Source organism: Schistocerca cancellata, chromosome 9 (genome assembly GCF_023864275.1).
Source record: "Schistocerca cancellata isolate TAMUIC-IGC-003103 chromosome 9, iqSchCanc2.1, whole genome shotgun sequence".
NCBI lineage: Eukaryota > Metazoa > Arthropoda > Insecta > Orthoptera > Acrididae > Schistocerca > Schistocerca cancellata.
In genome coordinates, this window is record NC_064634.1 from 139,338,070 (window position 1) to 139,365,577 (window position 27,508).

The 27,508-nt window shown below is 44.1% G+C and overlaps 1 protein-coding gene across 1 annotated transcript in view; it reads right to left on the reverse strand.

Annotated features, from left to right (window-relative positions):
- LOC126101130 (UDP-glycosyltransferase UGT5-like) overlaps window positions 1–27,508 on the reverse strand; it is a 181,339-nt gene that overhangs the window by 79,699 nt on the left and 74,132 nt on the right. Inside the window, exon 3 of the mRNA XM_049911813.1 lies at window positions 26,849–27,426. Coding sequence (XP_049767770.1) covers window positions 26,849–27,426 — 578 coding nt within the window. The remainder of the gene's footprint in view (window positions 1–26,848; window positions 27,427–27,508) is intronic.

The following is a 27,508-nucleotide window of genomic DNA, read 5'->3' on the forward strand; positions in this document are numbered from 1 at the left end:
AGGTTGCAGTAGGTACTGGGAGATGAAGAAGCTTGCACAGGATAGAGTAGCATGGAGAGCTGCATCAAACCAGTCTCAGGACTGAAGACCACAACAACAACAACAACAACAACAACAACAACAACAACCCTGTAATGCGTAGTTTCAAAATTTGTAAGCTATCAGTAACCATGGGTTGGTGTGAATTTAATTTCTCTTGACTGGCTACTTACACCCCTGTCTTGCTCGCCCCTTCTTCTAAGCGGCCGAAAGTATCGGTGTCAATACTGGCTCTTAAGCAAAAACGTTTGACGACTACTGAGCTAGTCGTATCGTTTCCGCTTTCCTATACCTGTTCCTGATTCACAATCAGAATGACTAACCTTTCGAGCTGGGGGATTGAGACCCCAGGGCCATATATACCCTTAGTCATAGTCTTGGTTGATTTAACACTAGTGGGTATATCTGTGCTAAAATATCTGTGCTTATCTGGACCACCCGGAAGCCCTCAACAACCTCCATTCCTGGCTTCCTAGCAAACATCCTCATTCAAAATCTGGTGCCGTGATATGAAGTCGCCTCTGATGTGGAAGAGTGGTCTCTTCTTACTGTTAGGTGCCACCGTTATCTCGTGCTATACTTTTGTTCATCATAAGAATAAAACTGATGTAAACAAACACAAACGCGGTGGTTGGTCAGTAACCGTACCATACGTACACTGGTGTTGTTCCACTCTTGGCAGTAGGTCCTACTTAAGTATCAGACATCATCTTGTTAATCTACGGTAAACGAAACTTAAAGACATTCTAATGTATGAGAAGCTATCAATGTTTTTTATTAATCACCCATTAGCTTTGTAGTTTTTATTTGTAAAATCGTGTACAATGGTAGTCTCTGTACTGCTGTGCACTGATTATAGCGCTGTTACTACGCAGAGTGAAAATAGCTGATGTTTCTTTCTGCTCCGTAGTGAGAAACGCACGTGGATGACCGTTGGAAAGTGGCGAGAAAGATTTTTCTTAATGGTTTTACAAGTTATCGGAAACAATCGGCTTTGAAGTTTTCCGAGGAACTGTAATTAATAGCCGGCCGGAGTGGCGGTGCGGTTAAAGGCGCTGCAGTCTGGAACCGCAAGACCGCTACGGTCGCAGGTTCGAATCCTGCCTCGGGCATGGATGTTTGTGATGTCCTTAGGTTAGTTAGGTTTAACTAGTTCTAAGTTCTAGGGGACTAATGACCTCAGCAGTTGAGTCCCATAGTGCTCAGAGCCATTTTTTTGTAATTAATATAGATAAGTCACTTTTCTCTACAACGGGTTGCATAACTGAATCGGGGATTTGATAGCTGTCGCCTTCGAGCTGCTGTGATCTCAACTGACTTCGAACACGCTTTCGACAGAGTGCACCATAAGTTTCTTACATCGGATCTAGCCCGCATGGGCTTTCCATCGGACCACATCGACGTAATTTTACGCCTCTTACGAGGTGCACCATCCCATGTACTAGTAAATGGACGCACTGTGGGTCTCTTGCCAATCCGGCGTTCGGTTCGACAAGGATTCTCACTCTCCTTGATTTTTGACGCTGTTGCACTGGAACTGCTGATAGGGAGTCTGAAACTCACACTTTGGGGATTTAGTTGAGGGGCCACACATTCCACTGCAGAGCGTGTGCTGATAACCTTCCACTGGTGATTCGACGAGGTACCCTCCGTGCTTGAATGGATCGAGTTTTATGGGCTGGCGGCGAGAAATAACACGAACGTAGCCAAGTTGGCGGCGATGCATATTGAAAAGAACCCAGGACAACTGCTTGGCGGCAATTCCACAGGTGGGTGTGATCAGATGTTTGGGCATTACATTTACACGAGGTATGCATCGCACAGCAGCCAAGAACTATAGACATCTACTGCAGACGATACCACGGAAGTCCACCAGAACCTACTTTGAAAGCATGGAGCTCCTACAGCGTGTCCAGTATTTTAAGCTTCACGAGTCGATGGCACCGGATTGCTATTTAAAGTCCACTACGACACCTATCAAATCGTACCTACAGGAAAATAAATTAAATAGACCTTTGGAGAAAAGAGAACTCAGATGGAAACCCAGTTCTAAACAAAAAAGGGAAAGCAGAAAGGTGGAGTTTATAGCGGGTCTATACAAGGGCCATGTACTTGAGGACAATATTATGGAAATGGAAGAGGATGTAGATGAAGATGAAAGGGGAAATACGATAATGTGTGAAGAGTTTGACAGGGCACTGAAAGACAGAAGTCGAAACAAGGCCCCAGGAGTAGACAATATTCCATTACAACTACCGACACTCTGACAAAACTCTACCCGTCTGGTGAGCAAGATGTGTGAGACAGGCGAAATACCATCAGATTTCAACGAGAATATAATAATTCCAATCCCAAAGAAAGCAGATATTGACAAGTGTGAAAATTACCGAGCTATTAGTTTAATAATTCACGGCTGCAAAATACTAACGCGAATTCATTACAGACGAATGAAAAAACTGGTAGAAGCTGTATGGATTCCGTAGAAATGTTGGAATACTTGAGGCAATACTGATCCTATGACTTATCTTAGAAAATAGATTAAGGGAAGGCAAACCTACGTTTCTAGCATTTGTAGACTTAGAGAAAGTCTTTGACAATGTTGACTGGAATACTCTTTCAAATTCTGAAGGTAGCAGGGGTAAAATACAGGGAGCGAAAGGCTATTTACAATTTGTACAGAAACCAGATGGTAGTTATAAGAGTCGAGGGGCATGAAAGGGAAGCAGTGGTTGGGAAGGGAGTGAGACAGGGTTGTAGCCTCTCCCCGATGCTATTCAATCTGTATATTGAGCAAGCAGTAAAGGAAAGAAAAGAAAAGAAAAATTCGGAGTAGGTATTAAAATCCACGAAGAAGAAATAAAAACTTTAAGGCTTGTCGATGACACTGTAATTCTGTCAGAGACAGCAAAGAACTTGGAAGAGCAGTTGAACGGAATGGACAGTGTCTTGAAAGGAGGATATGAGATGAACATCAACAAAAGCGAAACGAGGCTAATGGAATGTAGTCCAATTAAGTCGGGTGATGCTGAGGGAATTAGATTAGGAAATGAGACACTTAAAGTAGTAAAGGAGTTTTGCTATTAGGGGAGCAAAATAACTGATGATGGTCGAAGTAGAGAAGATATAAAATGTAGACTGGCAATGGCAAGGAAAGCGTTTCTGAAGTAGAGAAATTTGTTAACATCGAGTATAGATTTAAGTGTAAGGAAGTCGTTTCTGAAAGTATTTGCATGGAGTGTAGCCATGTATGGAAGTGAAACATGGACGATAAATAGTTTAGACCAGGGGTCTCCAAACTACGGACCGCGAGAGCCGGCAAACCGGCCCGCGTTAGCTGGCCGGACATCCCCCGGTATCCGGCCCCCCAAATATTTGAGGTGGTACCTATACTGCCAACAATTGAGTTTCGAGGCCTATCGCGGCCAATACACCGCGACATTGGCTCTGCTACTCGCTACAAGACTACATAGCTAAACTTATTGTTGCGCCGCTTGAAATAACAATGCGTTGACATACTCTACCTCTGTTACGTCTTGCAGTAATAGTGTTGCTAACAATGATTTTGAGATTTCGTTAACTCTGCATGGCGCTTTCGTGAAGAATGTGCAGTGACATACTTTTTTGTCGGTGAAATTCGCCAGAATAAAATACGCCAGAATTTCTGTCAGGTACGTCCACCAATAAAAATTATGTAATTAAATAAAAATCGTAGTTCGTTTCAGTGCTAGCTATTTCCTCAACCTTAGATTTTTGCAATTTCATCTTTCCTTATCCTTACATTACGATGATCATGAAGTGCTAGTGTGCTTTAATCCCACTAGGTAGATCTTGGGACTTATGACTTCATGGAGGAGTCAATGTGGTCTGCGGACTAAAAAGTTTGGAGACCCCTGGTTTAGACAAGAAGAGAATAGAAGCTTCCGAAATGTGGTGCTACAGAAGAATGCTGAAGATTAAATGGGTAGATCACATAACTAATCAGGAAGTATCGAATAGGATTGGGGAGGAGTTTGTGGCACAACTTGACTGGAAGAAGGGATCGGTTGGTAGGGCATGTTCTGAGGCATCAAGGGATCACCAATTTAGTATTGGAGGGCAGTGTGGATGGTAAAAATCGTAGAGGGAGACCAAGAGATGAATACAGTAAGCAGATTCAGAAGGATGTAGGTTGCAGTAGGTGCTGGGAGATGATGAAGCTTGCACAGGATAGAGTAGCATGGGGAACTCCATCAAACCAGTCTCTGGACTGAAGACCGCAACAACACAGCACTGCACCCTCACTCTTCCTTGGCATGAAGGTAGACTGGGATTTATAAATGTACGAGCGCGGACTGCAGCCATATATTTACGCACAATTGCGAGGACTCTCCATCATACTTCACTTTCAGGCAGTCTAGTGGAGGAACTGATATAGGCGTCCATCCTGCCACCTTTTATGATTGCGCACATCGCCCCTTTCCACATCTCGGCATTCATACTCGAATGTAGTTATGCGCACGCTGATGTGCCCACCACTCGAGCTCTGAAGGCGAGAGATATCTGTCGTTTGCTGCTGAGACCCATCCCTCGCTATGTGCTTGGGAGTAAACGAACGCCCAGTCGCACTATGGCCTGCGGTATGGAGACCACTCCAGCAGCCCTTCCTTCCCACACGGGTTCGAGAAACCATGTAGTCAACCGGAAGCACGTGACGCGACACAGGTTGCACGTTATTCTTCACTCGGCCTACAGTGACACTTCCCAGATATTGACGAACACTGTTTAACATGTGGAACAGATTCTGATGTATAGATAGCGGTACAGAAGATCCTCACCTGTTATCGTAATGCCCCCACCCCCAGCTTTTCCTATGGTCGGAGGGTAGTTACTTCCAGATCGGGAAGTCTCATGCTCTGTCATGCTTTAAATACTTGTCCATTTTCTACTTTTTCTACCATGGTGAGAAGATGGTTCTTGACTATTTGAAATATCTCCAAGATAATCGTAGCATCCTCTAGCACACTCCTCGCTATCAACAACTCTTTGCAAATTACTTGTGCAGTGTGTTTATAAATTCCCCTCGCAGTTGGGGCGTACGGGGCAAAAGAGGAATGGACCTCGACACGAGGCGAAATGGTTATCGAATCGGTACCAATGAACATTAAAACTTCCTGGCAGATTAAAACTGTGTGCCCGACCGAGACTCTAACTCGGGACCTTTGCCTTTCGTGGGCAAGTGCTCTACCATCTGAGTTACCGAAGCACGACTCATGCCCGGTCCTCACAGCTTTGCTTCTGCTAGTATCTCGTCTCCTACGTTCCAAACTTTACAGAAGCTCTCCTGCGAACCATGCAGAACTAGCACTCCTGAGAGAAAGGATACTGCCAATGAACATTGTCTGCGGATGGGAAGCGCGTGTGGGCAGGGATTGTTTTTTTATCTTTTTTTTATTTCCTTTGTGTGTTGTTTAAGCAATATATAACGTAATTGTGGGGTTCTCTTATTTTGTTTTAGGTGTTTTGAGTTTCACTTGTATGTTGTAAGATGGACGCATGAAGTAAAAGTAATTTTTTTCTTTTTCCAAAACGAGTATTTCATTTCTTTACAATGGCTTCTTACTAACAATTTGTTGTACAATTACATCCAAAATTTTGGAGTTAAAAACAAAGCAAATAAGCAAAAAATAAAGAAAGAAAAAGAAATAAATGAAAATTAAATCGGAGGCGGGGTTCAAGGACGGAATGTGGGAGACATCGTGGCCAGGCCTCGGGTTTCTGCCCTTGCCCACGCTGTCTCCATCAGCCTAAGGCTACGTTTTCTTCTTCTCCTGATCTCTCTCTCTCTCTCTCTCTCTCTCTCTCTCTCTCTCTCTCTCTAATCTGTAGCGTTAGCGAATGGTATCTGGTACAGTGCATGCGCCAGTGATTCAGCTCTCGCTTGGTATTTCCTTTTTTTTCGTTGACTGGAATACCTACATCTTTTAAATGTAAAATTCATCAAACAAATGCTAATGAACACATACATAATCATCATTTCATATGAAAAATACACGTCTTGTTGTTTGTAATTAAGGTAGAAAATTAACTACTCTTCATCTGGAGCACGTTCATCGTTTTATACTACATGTGTGATCCAACACGAGCCAGTGTGATGAGCGTCGTAGAAACACAAATAGAACATAGAGCACATGATAGAAATGCAGCATTTTTACAGTTGCCACTGTGCCATTACAATATGAATTCAATAAGGCTGATATGGAGCCAAGTTAAGGCGTTTGTCGGCAGAAATATGAAGACTTTTAGTTGTCAGAAGTTCTGTAGCCAATGCACGAAGCGTTGCCACACGTCACTGCCGAACGCTGGCGGGACACAGAGCGATAGGCTATGTCAAAAGGAAAGGAGAAGATGTGGCGCTTGACCGGTTTCGTGGATTCTGTTGATGGATTCGTTATCAACGTCGCAGATTATGGTTGCGGTACTGAAATGTGTTTCACGGATTCACATATGGAAGGAGTTCGGAGACTACCAGTCGACTGACTTTAATATCTCCAGTGGTTTCGTTTCTCTGTACGGTGAAGTCCCCTGCAATACCAAGGACTCCCATACCCATGGCCAAGGCAGAGGAAGCCGCAGTCCTCCCTCGCTCTCAGTGAAAGGAAAACGATTTAAAAGTCGGTATCACACATTTTTTAACATACATACGAAAATTTTTTTATGTCTACTTACAAGTTGCCATTCGTGTTACAAAATATTAAAAATACATGATCCCTCCAGGTGAAACGCCCCCTCCCTCCCCCTACAAACTATAGTATGGGCGTCCTTGTATAATACGCTTTTCTGTCACACATAGCTCGCTCAGAGAAATTGCTCTAAGTTTGAGTTTGGAATTTTCATCACTTGTTTTTAATTACAGTACTAAGTTAGCTAAGAACCAGACTATGTTATGCGTTCTTTCTGGTTCGCTAAGAAGTGCGCGTTATCGCTAGAGGAGGAGGAGGAGGAGGAGGAGGAGGAGGAGGGAGGAAATTCGTGTTTAACGTCCCGTCGACAACGAGGTCATTAGAGACGGAGCACAAGCTCTGATTAGGGAAGGATGGGGAAGGAAATCGGCTGTGCCCTTTCAAAGGAACCATACCGGCATTTGCCTGAAGTGATGTAGGGGAATCACGGAAAACCTAAATCAGGATGGCCGGACGTGGGATTGAACCGTCTTCCTCCCGAATGCGAGTCCAGTGTGCTAACCACTGCGCCACCTCGCTCGGTCGTTATCGCTAGAGTTTTGCCGAGTATCATTTCATTCTTTTTAAAAAGTAATTGACATTCTAAGCTATACTGTTTCTCTGCGCGTCTCTTTCTACGTCTTTAACTGCAACAGTTCACACACTGCAGGCTGGTTAGACCAGCTGGTTGGCCAGTGTTGTCCAAGTTAAATGCGCGGTAAAGCTGTCGCGTAACGCAACACCATACAGCGTATCCTTGTTATCGCAGTTGACTGTACTCGAGACAGCATGGCTTCCGCTCCATGTGAAACGAAACCCAATTAGATTCTAGCAAACGCGGAAGAATACGCGGTGTAATGTTTACATCAGGTTTATTCTTGTGATGAACACAGTAGTGATGGGCAAACTGAAACACGTAAATGTTTCGAAACAAATGAAACAGTACAATGTAATGTTTCGACACGGTGTTTCGAAACAGTGAAACAGTTTGTTTTGTAATCTAATAAACCTACACATTTTATCATCTTGAATGTCTACTGTATAAGTATGTCCATATAAACACAAATGAGGTGCGAGAGCGCTAATCATATCGCAGAAAGTATGAAACTATCACTTAGGCGTCTTCGCAGTTTTGTATTTCCTGCAGCAAATGCGCTGCTTTTGTGTCAAGTGACTTTCATACTTTTCAATTGGCTGAGGAAAGCCTTAGCTGAAGACAGAAGAACCACCACGAACGGAACTGGAGGTGGGAGCAAACTGCAGAAACAACAGATATGCTACTGGGATTCCCACATTCCATTAGTATGGCAAATATACCCATCCTGATAATTTCCATGCACACAAAGGGAATCATTGTGGATAATAGACACAGTGACTATAGACTCACAAATAACGCCAAATAATTCGAATAAATAACAAAATATAACAGAAAAAAGTTGTGTTTCAAGGTGTTTCGAACCGTTACTATGAATTTACGATGCTTCCCGTTCACCATTACACTATCAGTGATATGTCCAACAGATTGCTTGCAATTATACCTACATCAAATTTATATACATGTCTAATAACTGTCACTCTACGGCTTTTTTTTATTTAAAATGTTGTAGTCTTACTTGCGTGTCTTAATATGATTACTGTACATGAACAGAGAAGCGTATGTTATAAAAAAGTGTAATTTAACTGAATGCTTTTCACATATTTATTATTTTCAATGCGAATAGTATGCGTTGTTTTATTGTTTGGTTAGTGTTTATAAAGCAGATGTTACGCCATTTCGGAATAGGACAGTCAGCTAGAAACGAAGCTTTATTTTCGGATATCTTGAGCTTCATGCTATTGCTTGTCAAAAGATTTCGACACTCTTGAAAGTGTTTCATGAAGTGGTATGTTGTGTTTCAGTACCTGTGCCGAGCCCGAATCTCGTCCGACACAGAGCGGAATGAAACATCACTGTTTCGATACAATTAGTCCGTTCCAGGCGCAGGTGGACTGAAACAGTCTTATTTTGAAACAACGATACAGTTTCTGTGTCTGGCTCGAGATCCGAGACAAGGGCGGAATGAAACACCACTGTTTCGAAACAGTGAACCATAGCCGTTCCGAAACACAAACAGTTTCAGGTATCGATACACTGTATCGAAAGATAGAAACAGTGGCCAAGTCTAGAACACAGCAAAGCTTGGTCGAGTGCCGAGCGCGGCATGTTGTTGCTTCTGTCCGAAGTTAGCCATCGAGGTGTGTGGCCTCGCCGCTCCGCCCAGTACGCAACACGCAGCAGTAAACGCCACACGCGCGGTGCAAACACGTGCGTCGGCTCGCGCCTGCTGAGCCACACCAACACACTACTCACGAATCTCTGAGATTTTCTGCAGCATCACCGCTGCATCGCTGCCAAGGGGCTTGCATGTTTCAATATGATGTACTGGGGAACGATTGTGTATGTGTACATAGAGGCGAGAAGCACATTAAAATGTGCTCGTATAATCCGGAAATATCTCTTTTTCCATTTCCACAGACTGCTGAGTCAATATTGTTACGAATAACAAATGCTCATTTTAGGGATGGCTAGTTACACTTCCGAGCATGCGAGAAAATGTTTAACATTTCCATTCATTCGTAGTGTCTTCAGAACTTGAGTTCTACTACATCTATACTCTGCAAACCACCGTAAAGTGCGTGGGGGAGAGAGAGAGTCTTACAGTACCAGTTATTAGGCTTTCTTCTCGTTCCAGTCTGGTATCGAGCGCGGGAAGAATGATTGATTGAATGCCTCTGTGTGCGCTGTAATTATTCTAATCTTATCCTCACGAGCCCCTTGTGAGCGACACATACGAGATTGCAGTATGTTCCTAGAGCCATCATTTAAAGCTGTTAGTAGACTTTTATGCGATATTTTACGTCTATCTTCAAGACCTTGCCATTTCAGTATCTCTGTCACACTTTCCGACGGATCAAACAAACCTGTGGTTATTCGTGCTGTCCTTTCTGTATGTACGTTCAATATCTCCTGTTAGTCCTATTGGATACGGGTCCCACACACTAACAGTAGTCTAGAATCGGTCGCACGAGTGGTGTGTAAGCAATTTCCTTTGTAGGATGATGGCACTTCCCCAGTATTCTGCCAATAAACCGAAGCCAACTGCCCGCTTTATCTATGACTGAGCCTGTGTGGTTATTTCAAAAATGGTTCAAATGGCTCTGAGCACTATGGGACTGAACATCTGAGGTCATCAGTCCCCTAGAACTTAGAACTGCTTAACCTAACTAACCTAAGGACATCACACACACCCACGCCCGAGGCAGGATTCGAACCTGCGACCGTAGCGGTCGCGCGGTTCCAGACTGAAGCGCCTAGAAACGCTCGGCCACACAGGCCGGCGGTTATTTCATTTCGTATCCCTACAAAGTGTTATACCCAGGTATTTTTAGGTGTTGGCCGACTACAATAATGACTCATTGCTATTATAGTCATAGAACACTGTCTTTTCGTTTTGTGAAGAGCTCAATTTTACACTTCTGAACATTTAAAGCAAGTTACCAATCTTTACACCACTTTGAAATCTTATCAAGCTGACTGAATATTTATGCAGCTTCTTTCAGACAGTACTTCATTATAGATAATTACGACACCTGCAAAAAGTCTGAGGTTACTATTAACGTTGTCTGCAAGGTCGTTAATATACAACATGAACAGCAAGGGTCCCAAACCATTTCTCTGGGGCACTACCGAAGCTACTTCTACATCTGACGATGGCTCTCCATCCAAGATAACATGCTGCGTCCTCCATATGAAAAAGCCCTCAATCTAGTCGCAAGTTTGACTTGATAACCCTGTGACCGTACTTTTGACAATAGGCGTAGGTGTGGTACTGAGCGAAACACTTTTCGGATATCAAGAAATACTGCATATGCCTGATCGCCTCGCTCCAAAGCTTTCAATATGTCATGTGAGAAAAGTGGTAGTTGGCCTTCACCCGATCTATGTTTTCGAAATCCATGCTGGCTGGCATGGAGAAGGTCCTTCTGCTCGAGACACTTCGTTGTATTTGAGCTGAGAATATTTTCTAACGTTATACAACAAATCGATGTCAAGGATGTTGGACGGCAGTTTTGTGGATCGCTTCTATTACTCTTCTTGTAGACTGATATGACATGAGCATTTTTCCAAGAACTGGGCACAGTTTTTTGTTCGAAGGTTCTACGACAGATTGCAGTTAGAGGAATGGGTAACTCAGCCGCAAATTCAGAATAGAATCTTATAGGGATTCCATTGGGCCCTGGAGCTTTGTTCAATTTTAACGATTGCAGCTCTTTCTCAACACCTCTGACGCTAGAACTTACTTCGCTCGTCTTTTCAGTAATACATCGATTAAATTGGGGCATTCCTCCTAGGTTTACCTTTATAAAGGAACATTTGAAAACGAAGTTAAGCATTTCAGCTTTTGCTTTGCTACCCTCAATTTCAGTTCGTGTCTGATTGACTAGGGACTGAACGCTAACTTCGGTCCCTTTACATAAGACCTGAATTTCTTTGGGTTTCGTGAAAGATAATCCGACAATATTGTGCTATGGTTGTCACTGAAAGCTTCACGCATTACTCTCTTGGCAGCGAAACGCTTTTCATTCAGTACTTTCTATCTATTGCCCTTTGCTTTGTTTTATACATATTATGCAGCAATCTCTGTTTCTTTAGAAGTTACTTTACAGTAACTGTGTATCAAGGAGGGCTCTTCGCATTGCAAGCTGTTCTACGAGGTCCATATCCAGTGCTTGGTCAATTGTTCTTTTAATCTTGAGCCACGGGTTCTCTATATGCCCTGTGCTGAAACTTTCAAGTTCCTCATTGAGATATGACACTGATTTTTTATCTATTTTACTGAACATATACATCTCTCTACTTGTTTTAGTTGTCCTTTGTACTTTGGTAATCACTGCCACAATCGCGTCATGGTCACTTATCAGTTTCGATGTGGACATCCTCATCATCAAAGAAATCGGGTCTGTTTGTTGCCATGTGATCCAATATATTTCCATCACGAATGGGGTTCCGAACTATCTGTTCTATTGAGTCTTCGGAGAAGGCATTTATTAACGATTTCCAGCATGTCCTACCACACCCAAAACTTACAAAACTGTAATTCACTGGATGATGAAAGTCTCCACTGATGATTACGGTATGAGTGGGGAACTTATGTGTAGGTGAAGTGAGGTTTTGTCTAATGTTTTCCTTTACACCAGGAAATGAGTCGGGTGGACGATAGAAGTACCCAGTTATTTTATCCTCACCCCTGAGACTGAGTCTTCCCCAAACAATCTCACACGCAGCTTCAGGTTATATCTCTGTGGATTTGAGTTTCTTGTCTACTGCGACATATACATCACTCCATTTCCCATTTACCTATCCTTTCGATATACATTCAAACTTTCCCCAAGAATCTCCCTGCTATCAGTTTCAGGTATCAACCAGCTTTCTGTATCTAGTATTATGTGAGCTTCGCTGCTTGTCAGGAGTGCTTCAAACTCTGGCACTTTGGTGCTTCAGCAATTAACCATTACGGTTTTAATACTATCACCTGTGAGAGGTATTTCTTTGGATTTCCTGGGTTTCCTACAGCTATTGTTATCTGGATTGGATGGAGAGTTGCCTAGTCTAAAAAACATCTTTGAGTGCACTCCACAGTCAGTTACCTTAGTAGCAGTCTGTGATGTTTAGTGCGCGACTGACTCATTTAGGAGGACCCTACAGTTCTCAACTCCATGTCGCAAGTCCAGGGAGTTGCCTCCTAACTTGTCACAGATCATTCGAAGTCTCTGGTTCAGTCCTTCCACTTGACTCAGAGCCAAAGAGCCAGGATCAGTTCTGGAGACAATGCTCCAAATTTTGAGCTTCGTTGAAACTCCATTCGCAAGGCTGGTCTCCTCAACCTTCTCTTCCAGTCGCTGTAATGACCCAAGTATGATCTCTGAGACTAGATGACAGGCATCATTTGTTCCAATGTATGCCACGATCTGGAATTGGTTGCATCCTGTTCCCTCAATAGCTGCCGGAGGAGCCTCTACAACATGTTGAATGAGGCCCTCAGGTCCCTAGCTGCCTTTTCCCTGAGGGATACCATCATTCGCCATACATCTGAACCGCCGACGATGAGTAGACCCTTACCCTTTTGTATTAGCCTCCTCTTGACACAGTACGAAACAGGTTTCCCCAAAACAGATGAAAAGAGCCCCACCGTCTCATTTTCAGATTCAGTGAAAGGCAGCAACTCAAAGTTGTTCGTTAGGGGGATTAGTACAACACCCTGAGTCCATCGTGGTCCACAACCTCCCTGTACAGCACGTCTATTTTTACCATTGAAACGCCACTCGCAGCCAAGTGGACGAGTAATGACAGACACAGTACATCACATTCTGTAGAGGAGACAAGATCCACAGGAGAGGAGAGTGCTTGAGGAACCTCCGGTACCGGTGTCACACACCGAGCGAAGTGGCGCAGTGGTTAGACACTGGACTCGCATTCGGGAGGACGACGGTTCAATCCCGCGTTCGGCCATCCTGATTTAGGTTTTCCGTGATTTCCCTAAATCGCTCCAGGCAAATGCCGGGATGGTTCCTTTGAAAGGGCACGGCCGACTTCCTTCCCTAATCCGATGAGACCGATGACCTCGCTGTCTGGTCTCCTTCCCCAAAACCAACCAACCCAACCAACCAACCGGTGTCACAGGTACACGACTTTCAGGAGCTCTGCGAACACATCAGTTCGCAAAAGCTGCCAATCGGTTGACAGTAGTCAGGGTTATTTCCAGCTGCTTATGAATGAATGTCAACCAGCTCATCCTGTGTTCGGAAACAGCATTCACAGTGGAGCTGCGTTTTGGCTGCTGGAATGTTTTACAGAACTGTTAACAAGTAACTCTGAACTAAGCCTGCTGATTATCTTTCAGTCTCTTGAGCTACAAGGTTGCTAATTTCCTGTAAGAATTGAAGTAAATACATAAAACGAGATTGCTATTGAGGAATCAACCGAGAGCAGCGCTGTTTACGTAGAGTTGTCAGTGCTAACAGACAAGCAACTATGTGTGAAATAACCGCAGGAATAAATGTAGAACGTACAATGAACGTACCCTTTGGTACAGTGCGGCGAAATCTGACGTTAATGGGCTATGGCAGCAGACGACCGACGCGAGTGCCTTTGCTAACAGCACGGCATCGCCTGCAGCGCCTCTCTTGGGCTCGTGATCATATCGGTTGAACCCTACAAGAATGGAGAACAGTGGCCTGGTCAGGTGAGTCCCTACTTCAGTTGGTAAGAGCTGATGGCAGGGTTCGAGTGTGGTGCAGATCCTACGAACTGATGCACTGAAATTGTCACAAGGCACTGTGCAAGCTGGTGATGGCTCCATAATGGTGTGAGCTGTGTTTACATGGAATGGGTCTGGTCCAACAACCTATCAATGACTGTAAATGGTTATGTTCGGCTAAATGGAGACCATTTGCAGCCATTAATGGACTTTATGTTCCCAAACAACGATGGTATTTTTATGGATGACAATGCGTCATGTCACCGTTCGTAATTGGTTTGAGTAACATTCTGGACAGTTCTGACAAATTATTTGGCCACCCGAATCGCCCGACATGAATCCCATCGGACATACAGGGTGTTTCATAAATGACCGGTATATTTGAAACGGCAATACAAACTAAACGAGCAGCGATAGAAATACACCGTTTGTTGCAATATGCTTGGGACAACAGTACATTTTCAGGCGGACAAACTTTCGAAATTACAGTAGTTAACAATTGTCAACAACAGACGGCAAGGCAGTCTGGGAAACTCTATAGTACGATATTTTCCACATATCCACCATGCGTAGCAATAATATGGCGTAGTCTCTGAATGAAATTACCCGAAACCTTTGACAACGTGTCTGGCGGAATGGCTTCACATGCAGATGAGATGTACTGCTTCAGCTGTTCAATTGTTTCTGGATTCTGGCGGTACACCTGGTCTTTCAAGTGTCCCCACAGAAAGAAGTCACAGGGGTTCATGTCTGTCGAATAGGGAGGCCAATCCACGCCGCCTCCTGTATGTTTCGGATAGCCCAAAGCAATCACACGATCATCGAAATATTCATTCAGGAAATTAAAGACGTGGCCGGGCACCATCTTGCATAAACCACGAGGTGTTCGCAGTGTCGTCTAAGGCAGTTTGTACCGCCACAAATTCACGAAGAATGTCCAGATAGCGTGATGCAGTAATCGTTTCGGATCTGAAAAATGGGCCAATGATTCCTTTGGAAGAAATGGCGGCCCAGACCAGTACTTTTTGAGGATGCAGGGACGATGGGACTGCAACATGGGGCTTTTCGGTTTCCCATATGCGCCAGTTCTGTTTATTGACGAAGCCGTCCAGGTAAAAATAAGCTTCGTCAGTAAACCAAATGCTGCCCAAATGCGTATCGCCGTCATCAATCCTGTGCACTATATCGTTAGCGAATGTCTCTCGTGCAGCAATGGTAGCGGCGCTGAGGGGTTGCCGCGTTTGAATTTTGTATGGATAGAGGTGTAAACTCTGGCGCATGAGACGATACGTGGACGTTGGCGTCATTTGGACCGCAGCTGCAACACGGCGAACGGAAACTCGAGGCCGCTGTCGGATCACCTGCTGCACTAGCTGCACGTTGCCCTCTGTGGTTGCCGTACTCTGTCGCCCTATCTTTCCAGCACGTTCATCCGTCACGTTCCCAGTCCGTTGAAATTTTTCAAACAGATCCTTTATTGTATCGCTTTTCGGTCCTTTGGTTACATTAAACCTCCGTTGAAAACTTCGTCTTGTTGCAACAACACTGTTCTAGGCGGTGTAATTCCAGCACCAGAAAAATCCTCTGTTCTAAGGAATAAACCATGTTGTCCACAGCACACTTGCACGTTGTGAACAGCACACGCTTACAGCAGAAAGACGACGTACAGAATGGCGCACCCACAGACTGCGTTGTCTTCTATATCTTTCACGTCACTTGCAGCGCCATCTGTTGTCGAAAATTGTAACTACTGTAATTTCGAAAGTTCGTCCGCCTGAAAATGTACTGTTGTCCCAAGCATATTGCAACAAACGGTGTATTTCTATCGCTGCTCGTTTAGTTTTTATTGACGTTTCAAATATACCGGTCATTTTTGAAACACCCTGTATATGGGACATAATCTAGATGTCAGTTCGTGCACAAATCATGCGCTGGCAACACTTTCGCATTTATCGCCAGCTATAGACACACCGTGGCTCAGTATTTATGCAGGTGGCTTCAAGCGACTTGTTGAGTCCATGCCACGTTGAGTAGCTGCACACGCCTGGAAAAATTAGGTCCGACACAATATTAGGAGATATCCCGTGACTTGTCACCTTACTGTATGTGGAACCTGTCGACTCACTCCGAAATGCGAGGAGATTTGAAGTACTGGCATAGGGATTGACAGAGTGATTCTCAGATAAACCTGGGACCAGTTGCTACCTCGACAAGCTGTCCACTTTGAGGAAAAAGCCGAGTGAAGAACTGGAAGCGGTTGTGAATCGCATTCAGACAGCGTCCTACAAAACCTTCATCCATGGGACTGATGCGATACGCAATGAGGCGCTACAAGAGGAAGCTGACACACCGGCTATACGTGGAACTGCTCTACAAGTGGGTTTTCAGGTTAAGTGGCCTCCCCCAGACCAGTGCGTGAAGCAGTACGGGTAGCTTTCCTACCTACCTACCTTACAATTACGTCCACTTATCAGACAGAGTTACTTAACTTGCAGTGTATAAGTATAACCTATCTATTACTTCCCTATGGTTGCTACAAGAGATCTTTGCAGTATATATTACAGCAGTTATTTCTTAAACTTGAATTTCCCCGTTACGGTAAAGTAGAGTTTAACTGTTATCACCCGATAGTGTTTAGTGCACTTTCGCATATTGTACTGGCACTTTATCCGAGTGACTTAATTCAAATTGCTCTTTCCTTAGGAATTTAACCAGTTTAACCATTCCGCCAGCAGTGTGGTTTCCTGACCACCTTTTATATGATGTTGTGGAGTAAGACACGATAAAGTTTGTAAACACTAATACTGAAGTGAAATTAGTACATATGGTAAGTACAGACTGAGTACACATATCGCCCTGAGAAACGCTTTCGCGCCGAAAGTTCTGAACAGTGACAGCCACTTAAAGGTAGCAGTGAAAGCTGGAGGAAATACTTTTAACATTTTGTGACATTGCATTTGGTTATGAATTGGTCATTCGCGTGATCCAACCAGATACGTGTATAGGAGTCACTTCATAGCTATTTAAATTTGACGGCCGTCCAAGTACATGAGACACCATCGAGTAGAGGCGAAGCTTACTCTTCCCGTTACCTCCATCCTGCCGCTCACGCTCACAGCTGTTTCCTCTCGTGGACGTCAGCTGAGCCAACGAACTCTTGCCCCCTTCCCTTCCGCCCCTCACCAACCGCTCTAGATAAGAGCTGCAGTGACTTCAAGCTGCCACAGCCGACATTGTCAGATACTGCTCTATTCATTGGCCAGCTGATAGTGCCTTCACTAGAAATTCTATTCCCAGAGTGAACCCCAGAAACAAATTCGTACACAACAAATCAAGAGGAGTTTACAAACCTCTGTGGTAGACTTCTCATTCGAGAAGGCCCTCCTCGACTGGTAGATTCGTTAATGTAATAAAACCGCACTTAATTAGCCTTCACAATGAAGTTTGTCGATAATCCTGGAAGCTTCTGCTGTGAGTGGTAAGGAAATCAACCGATGAGCAGAGTCTAATTCAAACGAACATGAGAGAGGCATTGCTCCTCCCCTGTCGTTATATCTGACAAACATTCGTCTCCTGAAGCTTTAGAATACTGTGTCCGTCGTCCCTCTGACCTTGACCACATCAGTATCCTCCGATACCGATACCGATTCAGTGTTAAGCATGGCGAATCAGCCTCTTAATGCTCAGAACATCCGCTGGGCTCTATTGTATGTGTCTGTAGAGGTGCATTACCTCATTTTCGGGGATGATATCCAGGCAAGGCCTCCACCTTTGTACAACCACCTTTTTTAATATTTACACTGAGGTGACAAAAGTCGTGGGACAGCGACGTAAACATGTTCAGATGGCGATAATATTCCATACATAAGGTATAAAAGGGCAATGCATTGATGGAACTGTCATTTGTACTTAGATGGCGGTGTGGATGGAATTTACAGACTTCGAACGCAGAATTGTAACTGGAGCTAGACACAGGGGCACTCCATTTCGGAAATCGTTAGGGAATTCGATATTCCGAGATCAACAGTGTCAAGAGTTTGCCGGGAAGACAAAATTTCAGGCGTTACCTCTCACGATGAACAACACAGTGGCCAACGGCGTTCACTTAACGACCGAGACCAGTTGCGTTTGTGTAGAATTGTCAATGCTAATAAATTACCTCATGAATCAATGTGGAACGTACGACGAACGTATCTCTCAGGACAATGCTGCGAAATTTGGCATTAATACGCTATGACAGCAGACGACAGACACGAGTAGCTTTGGTAACAGCATGACGTCGCCTACAGATCTCTCTTGGGCTCCTGGCCATTCCGCTTGGACCCTAGACGACTGGGAAACCATGGCCTGGTCAGATAAGTCTCGACTTCAGTTGGTAAGAGCTGATGGTAGGGTTTGAGTGTGGCGCAGACCCCACGAATCTGCGCACCTGAATTGTCGACAAGGCACTGTGCAAGCTGGTGGTGGTTCTCTAATGGTGTGGGCTGTGTTTGCATTCAATCCACTGGATTGTCTGGACCAACTGAACCGATTATTGACTGGAAATGATTATGTTTGACTACCTGGTGACCATTTTCAGCTATTCATGGACTTCCATAACGATTGAATTCTTGTGGATGATAATGCATTGTGTCAGCCGGCCACAAACGTCCGCCATTGGTTTGAAGAACATTCTGGACAATTCGAAGGAATGATTTGGCCACCCACATCGCCCGACATGAATCCCATCTAACATTTATGGTACATAACCGAGAGCCAGTTCATGCACAAAGTCCAGCACCGGCTAAAGAGGCAGTATCGCTCAATATTTCTGCAGAAGACTTCTAAAGACTTATTGAATGTATGCTAGGTCGAGTTGCTGTACTACACCGAGCAAAAGGAGGTCCGACACGGTGTCCGAGGAATAGAAAAGCAACTGAAATCACTCAACAGAGAAAAGTCCACTCGACCTGACGGGATACCAATTCGATTATACACAGAGGACGCGAAAGAACTTGCCCCCCTTCTAACAGCCGTGTACCGCAAGAGGAACGGAAGGTTCCAAATGATTGGAAAAGAGCACGGGTAATCCCAGTCTTCAAGAAGGGTCGTCGAGCACATGCGCAAAACTATAGACCTATATCTCTGACATCGATCTGTTGTAGAATTTTAGAACATGTTTTTTGCTCGCTTATCATGTCATTTCTGGAAACCCAGAATCTAATCTATAGGAATCAACATGGATTCCGGAAACAGCGATCGTGTGAGACCCAACTCGCTTTATTTGTTCATGAGACCCAGAAAATATTATATACAGGCTCACAGAACACAGCATGTTATTCTCAATGGAGAGACGTCTACAGACGTTAAAGTAGCCTCTGGCGTACCACAGGGGAGTGTTATGGGACCATTCCTTTTCATTATATATATATATATATATATATATATATATATATATATATATATATATATAACCTAGTAGATAGTGTCGGATGTTAAAAGCGGCTTTTCGCGGATATTGCTGTAGTATACAGAGAAGTTGCTGCACAAGAAAATTGCAGAGAAATAAGTATCCCTTATTGTGTGATTATATCATAGCGGAACAAACAATGGCAGCAGTTACTTCTGTAAAATATCTGGGAGTATGCGTGCTGAACGATTTGAAGTGGAATGATCATATAAAATTAATTGTTGGTAAGGCGGGTGCCAGGTTGAGATTCATTGGGAGAGTCCTTAGAAAATGTAGTCCATCAACGAAGTAGGTGGCTTACAAAACACTCGTTCGACCTATACTTGAGTATTGCTCATCAGTGTGGGCTCCGTACCAGGTCGGGTTGACAGAGGAGATAGAGAAGATCCAAAGAAAAGCGGCGCGTTTCGTCACAGGGTTATTTGGTAAGCGTGATAGCGTTACGGAGATGTTTAGCAAACTCAAGTGGCAGACTCCGCAAGAGAGGCGCTCTACATCGCGGTGTAGATTGCTGTGCTGGTTTCGAGAGGGTGCGTTTCTGGATGAGGTATAGAATATATTGCTTCCCCTACTTATAGCTCCCGAGGAGATCACGAATGTAAAATTAGAGAGATTCGAGCGCGCACGGAGGCTTTCCGGCAGTCGTTCTTCTCGCGAACCATACGCGACTGGAAAAGGAAAGGGAGGTAATGACTGTGGCACGTAAAGTGCCCTCCGCCACACACCGTTGGGTGGCTTGCGGAGTATAAATGTAGATGTAGATTAGGAGGTATCCCATGATTTTTGACACCTATGTGTAAAACCCATAAGGTACATCCTATGCAAGATTATCACGTCATTGTTACAGCCTCTGGCTTGTTTTGTGGTCTTTGCACGTTGAACGTCGAAACGGTTTAAGGCTGGTACCATATGATGCCACACATCTGCCAACCGTGTGTCTCTGCTTTCCGCATTGCCAATACCTCATTTATCTAGAGCCATTAGCGAAGGTGCGCTGAAAAATTACAACCGTTGGTACAGTAGCTCCGTAGCACATCTACACCGTTCCGGCAAGTTATTTAGATATCAATCTGTGTCTATCCCTACTAACCTATAACTCGATCCTGGAAGAACGTCTAACGCCTATTGACCTGGCCCCTACCATACTGTGGGCATCTGATCCTGTGCAAAGCAGATAACCTAACTAAGGCACCACACGCAGATCTTGAGACGCTGTTGATTAAAAGTGAAATTACGTTTCCAACTTACACAAAAATCCTTTGAAAATCTATGTGAACCATGACGCCAAGTGTCTTTAAATCTATCCATACCTGCGAACCGCTGTTTCGGTTGCTTCTGCACGTTTTTGCGTTTGTGCAGACGCTGACGTATTCCCTCCTCGTTAGTGTCGTCAAGTACGGCCTGGAAGCCGGCGTCCTGCCTTTTAATGTTTAAGTGGTTTTATCTCAAAGAGAAACTGGTAAGCAGTTCTGCGAACCACTGAAAGAAGTGATTGTAAGAACCTCAGCCAGTCGGCCTTTTACCACCTAGAGTGTATATACAGGGTGGTCTATTGATTGTGACTGGGCCAAATATCTCACTAAATAAGCATCAAACGGAAAGCTACAAAGAAAGAAACTCTTCTAGCTTCAAGGGAGAAACCAGATGGAGCTATGGTTGGCCCGCTAGATGGCGCTGCCATAGGTCAAACGGATATGAACTGCGTTTTTTTTTAATAGGAACCCCCATTTTTTATTACATATTCGTGTAGTACGTAAAGAAATATGAATGTTTTAGTTGGACCACTTTTTCCGCTTTCTGATAGATGGCGCCGTAATAGTCACAAACGTATAAATACATGGTACCACGTAACATTCCGCCAGTGCGGACGGTATTTGCTTCGTGATACATTACCCTTGTTAAAATGGACTGTTTACCAATTGCGGAAAAGGTCGATATCGTGTTGATGTATGGCTATTGTGATCAAAATGCCCAACGGGCGTGTGCTATGTATGCTGCTCGGTATCCTGGACGACATCATCCAAGTGTCCGGACCGTTCGCCGGATAATTACGTTGCAATGGCCCCCACGTTCACAGGATCTGACGTCCTCTGAATTCTTTCTGTGGGGAAATTTGAAGGACATTTGCTATCGCGATCCACCGACAACGCCTGACAACATGCGGCAGCGCATTGTCAATGCATGTGCGAACATTACGGAAGGCCAACTACTCGCTGTTGAGAGTAATGTCGTTACACGTATTGCCAAATGCACTGAGGTTGAAGGACATCATTTTGAGCATTTATTGCATTAATGTGGTATTTACAGGTAATTACACTGTAAGAGCATGCGTTCTCAGAAATGATAAGTTCTCAAAGGTACGTGTATCACATTGGAGCAACCGAAATAAAATGTTCAAACGTACCTACGTTCTGTATTTTGATTTAAAAAACTTACCTGTTACCAACTGTTCGTCTAAAATTGTGAGCCATATGTTTGTGACTATTACAGCGCCATCTATCAGAAAGCGAAAAAAGTGGTCCAACTAAAACATTCATATTTCTTTACGTACTACACGAATATGTAATAAAAATTGGGGTTCCTATTTTAAAAAACGCGGTTGATATCCGTTTGACCTATGGCAGGGCCATCTAGCGGGCCAACCATAGCGCCATCTGTTTTCCCTCTTCAAGCTAGACGAGTTTCGTTCTTTGTAGTTTTTTCGTTTGATGCTTATTTCGTCAGATATTTGGCCCGGTCACTATCAATGAACCACCCTGTATAGCCGAGGCATGTACCTTCCCTTCAAAATGGTTCAAATGGCTCTGAGCACTATGGGACTCAACTGCTAAGGTCATTAGTCCCCTAGAACTTAGAACCAGTTAAACCTAACTAACCTAAGGACATCACAAACATCCATGCCCGAGGCAGGATTCGAACCTGCGACCGTAGCGGTCTCGCAGTTCCAGGCTGCAGCGCCTTTAACCGCACGGCCACTTCGGCCGGCCTACCTTCCCTTAAATTAGTACTTAGCTGTAAGGAAAAACTAATGAACGTTTCTGACTGATAGTAGATTAATAAAGTTGTCATATTGCCTAAGGTCAATGTATTTATATTTAACATTAATAAGAGTATGAGAGTGTAATTTAATACCAAATTTCCGGAAAGAAATTAGTACCCCTGGAGACACCGCGTCGATTTTGATCCGATGACATATGCCACCTGGGGTATATTAGATTTCCTGTTAATGATTTTAACGTCTTCATCCAAGAGGTAGCGTAATGGCGTGGCTACCGGAGTGCCAGCTGTGTCTACACTTTAGTAGGGAACGCTCACAACCAGAATGCTCAGTGCGGTGCAAACGTGAGATCGGAGCTGGTAAACACGCCAAGGAGGCGCACTCGTGCTTCCTACAGCCAACTGAGCGAGTTTCGAAGGGTTCAAAATATGGCCTTCTGAGTGGTGAGATGGTCCTTCCGTAGAACTGCCACGTAAGTTAGACGTGCTGTGCCGGTTATTCAACGATACTAGTGTAAGTAGGCTGTTTATGTTTTCTTATTGGCAACGTTACGTAGCGCTCTGTATGAAAATCACTGGCTGTGCTTTGTGCAGTCTGTGACTAGTTTGCATTGTTGTCTGCCATTGTAGTGTTGGGCAGCTGGATGTTATCAGCGCGTAGCGTTGCGCAGTTGGGGGTGAGCCGCCAGCAGTGGTGGATGTGGGGAGAGAGATGGCGGAGTTTTGAAATTTGTAAGACTGGAGGTCATGAACTGCTATATATATTATGACTATTAACGTAAATACATTGTTTGTTCTCTATTAAAATCTTTCATTTGCTAACTAACCCTATCAGTAGTTAGTGCCTTCCGTAGTTTGAATCTTTTATTTAGCTGGCAGTAATGGCGCTCGCTGTATTGCAGTAGTTCGAGTAATGAAGATTTTTGTGAGGCAAGTGATTTGTGAAAGGTATAGGTTAATGTTAGTCAGGGCCATTCTTTTGTAGGGATTTTTGAAAGTCAGATTGCGTTGCGCTAACAGTATTGTGTGTCAGTTTAAGCACAGTCATGTATAATTTTTCTAAGGGGACGTTTCACTAGTTTCAGTGGTCACATGAACATTTTCACACCTGTAGACGAGGCTCTGAGCATTCACGTAGCGCAGATGCTTGCCAGGATCGTCGTATTTTAAAGGCAGGGGACCATCATGTCTTTGAACATAAGTGCCATTTCTGTTCGTCTCATCGCGTATTTCTTTCAGTTACCTTTTGTACCATACTGTAGCAGTTCTTTCTGTGTATGGTCCAACTTTAATAGAGCTGTGTTACAATGACACGCATGCGGCAATTACTTTCGTTCTGATGTTTTGCACAGCAGAGTATTAGTGCAAAGTAGATAATCATAAAATCCATGTGGCACGAAGAGGCGGCATGGCTTTCAAAACAGTTCGAAGGGATACGTTGAAGAGAACACTTTTGAAGGGAACGCTAAGTTCTACTGACAATATGAAGATATTTGCAGGATTTCAGTCCATTTTTTCCTCAACACAAGAAAAGGAAATTTACTATCATCTCCTTTTGTCGGAGAGAAGATTTTTCGGCCTGACAGCTAAGTATTGCGATAGTCAGTATCCGAACTGCGACAAGAATAGCTTGAAGGGATGGATCACTGGCTTCTGGAAAAGGCTTCCAACACTGACATTGGGATCAAGTGCGAAGGATGTGCAGTGTGGACCCACAAAGAGTTGGCAGCTATTACTGAGCACGAAAGTGAGTCTGGGTGAGAGAACTGTGCCTAAAATGTTTTGAATCACTACTTTTTCTCGGTAGTAATGATGATTTTTTCCTAAAAAACATGATGCTTATTATTTCATTATGTAATATACTATTATGTAATTAATTTTTTACTCTAAGCGGGGTAATTTGTATTGTAAAGAAGCTATTTTTTCTCTGAATATGCTTTTTCAAAGTTACAACTTGCTTTCTCAGTTTATTTAACTCGTTTTCGCTATGTGGTCGTTTTGCCTCAACCCTGTTGGGCACAATGGGGACTTGGTGTTTTTCGGATTATTGATCTTTTGTGCAACGAGAATGAAAAAATTCAGCCAGGTAGGAGAATATTCGGACTGTACACAGACCATGATTTTGGAATTTCTAGACAGACTGCAACTTAGCTAAAAACATCGTCAAATCCTAGGGTAGTCGTCATGCCTGCCTTTTATGTACTTGTCAGGTGTGTAGTTTTGTACGGAAAGCATCGGGGGTAGCCACCTGGTCTTATGCACCTTGCCGCGGTTCGTGCTGCTCTCTCCGCCGGAGGTTCGAGTTCTCCCTCGGGCGTGTGTGTGTGTGTGTGTGTGTGTGTGTGTGTGTGTGTGTGTGTGTGTGTGTGTGTGTGTGTGTGTGGTCCTTAGCGTAAGTTAAAGTTAGATTAAGTAGTGTGTAAGCCTAGGGACCGATAACGTCAGCAGTTTGGCCCAATAGGAACTTATCACCACCATCATGTGTGGAAATGAAACGTGGACGATAAATAGCGCAGACAAGATGGGAGTAGAAATTTTGAAATTTGTAGCTATGGAAGAAAATGGAAGATTACATATGTATATAAGGTAACGAATGAATTGATGACAACTTCACTAAATGAAGAATTCGTTTGACAGCGGAGGCGGAGACCTTACTATTACTATCGATAGTCAGCTCAACAGTGCCTCACAGCATGTATACGCAACGCCATGATCAGGATACTCCAAGCGGCACTATGCCTCTCACATATAACCAGCAACTAACCGTCTATTACATGTAGATCGTCGCCGCTGTAGACTGACAGCCGTTTTCGGTCGTGCCTGTATGTCTTCAGTCCAGCCTACCTTCAAACACAGTTGTTGGACATGGCCACCCTGTGATTATGGACCTCAGTTTAGGCCGGCCTAAACAGAGTCGTTTACCAGTCATTGACGTCCTTGTTTGTTATTGTCTGTTCTCCATATGTCATTGTAATTATTTTCACTCCCATAGCGGGATTAGCTTAGTGCCTTGTAATTGGGCATTTATTGTTCTTGTTCTGTTCTTAGTTTTTTAGGAGACCAGACAGCGAGGTCATCGGTCTCATCGGATTAGGGAAGGAAATCGGCCGTGCCCTTTCGAAGGAACCATCCCAGCATTTGCCTGGAGCGATTTACGGAAGTTTTAACATTTTTTTTTAAATGTTAAGGATAATAAGTTGCCGTCTCTTCATGTAAGAATAAATGATGAATGCAGCTAGCCGCTAACTTTGTGTAATGTCTTGTCTGTATAGACGTGTATCTGTTGCCTTTAAGATCCCTTCAACTTCACACATAAATCTATACAGTAAAGTAAGGGCCTCCCATTTGTCGGCTGATCCGTGATAAAACAGGCGAAAAGTTAGACTAATGGAGGATTATTAGTATTTTCTCTATTTTCATTCGCTCTCTCTCTTTCTCTCCTTTATCTATGACAGTTTTTAATATAATATTTCATTACGTGAAATCAGCCAAATAGAATCTTTGGTGGAGTCCTTCGTCTTGGTAATCAGCGGCTGGCTTGCTGTAAGAGATCTTTACATTTATCATTACTGTTAAACACTGCATTCAGTCGGGAGAATCAATCGTGTGGACAATTTGTTCCTTTTACGAAAGATTGCGAATTCCAGATGTGTACGAAGCCTTTTTGGACGTTTTAACACAGACTCAGTGATTGCAGGCTCTCTTCGACACAGCTGAAACTTCCCCACTAATTACAGGGCCAACGTGATGATCAAATGATTCAGAAAAAAACTCATTCGTTCATTCACTCCAGAACAAAAAAGTCACAAACATTTATGAAGGAAATTGTGTATTAAAACCATCTCCGTTACATATCCAGATCTCCGGTGATTCCACGCCTTAATTATTTTTCTTTTACAGTCTCTTTCTCTTCAAACAAATCGCTAGCGGCACAAATGTTAATTGGCTCGCTTTATCAAGAAGAAAAGCAGAATATGTATCTCTCAGAAACACGTCAATCCCTCAAAAGATACTCCAGAAGCTGTCCTAGTTACCACTCTAACAACCATGGAGAATGCACATATGCATCTGTTATTTCAAAGAATAAACGCACTAGAAAATACTTTGGCGTCGTCGAGCTGTCGCCGCATATGTTACGAGAAAATCAGATCAGATACTTTTCCAAAGTGAATGAATATGGATTGTTTGATTGACAATGATTAATTGGTGCGTAGTAGAGGGTATTTTCTGTGGGGACATTACAAAGTCACGGAAAACCTATATCAGGATGGCCGGGCGTTAATTGAGTTCAACAAATTCGGCCTCTGGCGCTGTAACAAAAGCAGAGAAAATCGTTGACTGCAGTTGAGCTGTGGAAGGAGAATTACCTGTGGTAGTTTCTTGGGAGGCTTCAGCTGCATTCCTCCGTAAGTGACGACTCCGGGGACCATCGGCCTCGGCACGTTGAAGGCGACGTGCGAGTTGAGCAGCACGAGCGCCGTGGTCTGCTCCAGCTGGGCGATGCTGGGAGCGTCCGGCACGTGGCGGCGCACGATGGCGTCCACCCTGGGCAGGTAGACGTAGCGCCGGTACAGCTTGGTCAGCAGGCTGAAGGCGGCGTTGCCAGCGCGGTCCAGCAGCGAGTCCAGCCGGCCGTAGTCCAGGAAGATGTTGGGCAGGTAGGCCAGCGGTGTCGGGTTGCCCACCATGTCGTCCATCCAGGGCGCGCCCTCGAAGGGGCAGAGACCCACGATGGGCACCTGGAACTTGTGGGCCAGCACCAGGAAGCAGTCGTTGAAGAACAGCTCGTTGATCAGCAGGTCGAAGCGCTCGCTCTTCGACTTGAGAAGCCGCTGTACTGCCTCCTCCTCCATCAGCCGCTCGCAGGCGCGTTCTCCGTAGTGGAACAGTCTGCTCATTATGTCGATTTTGTCCTTGCCGTAGTCAAAGATGTCCACCCCGACACCTAAAGCGAACAATGCAGTAAGTATCAAAATTTCAACTCTACAAATGGGTATATATTAGCTCAAACGGAATAAAGACAACAA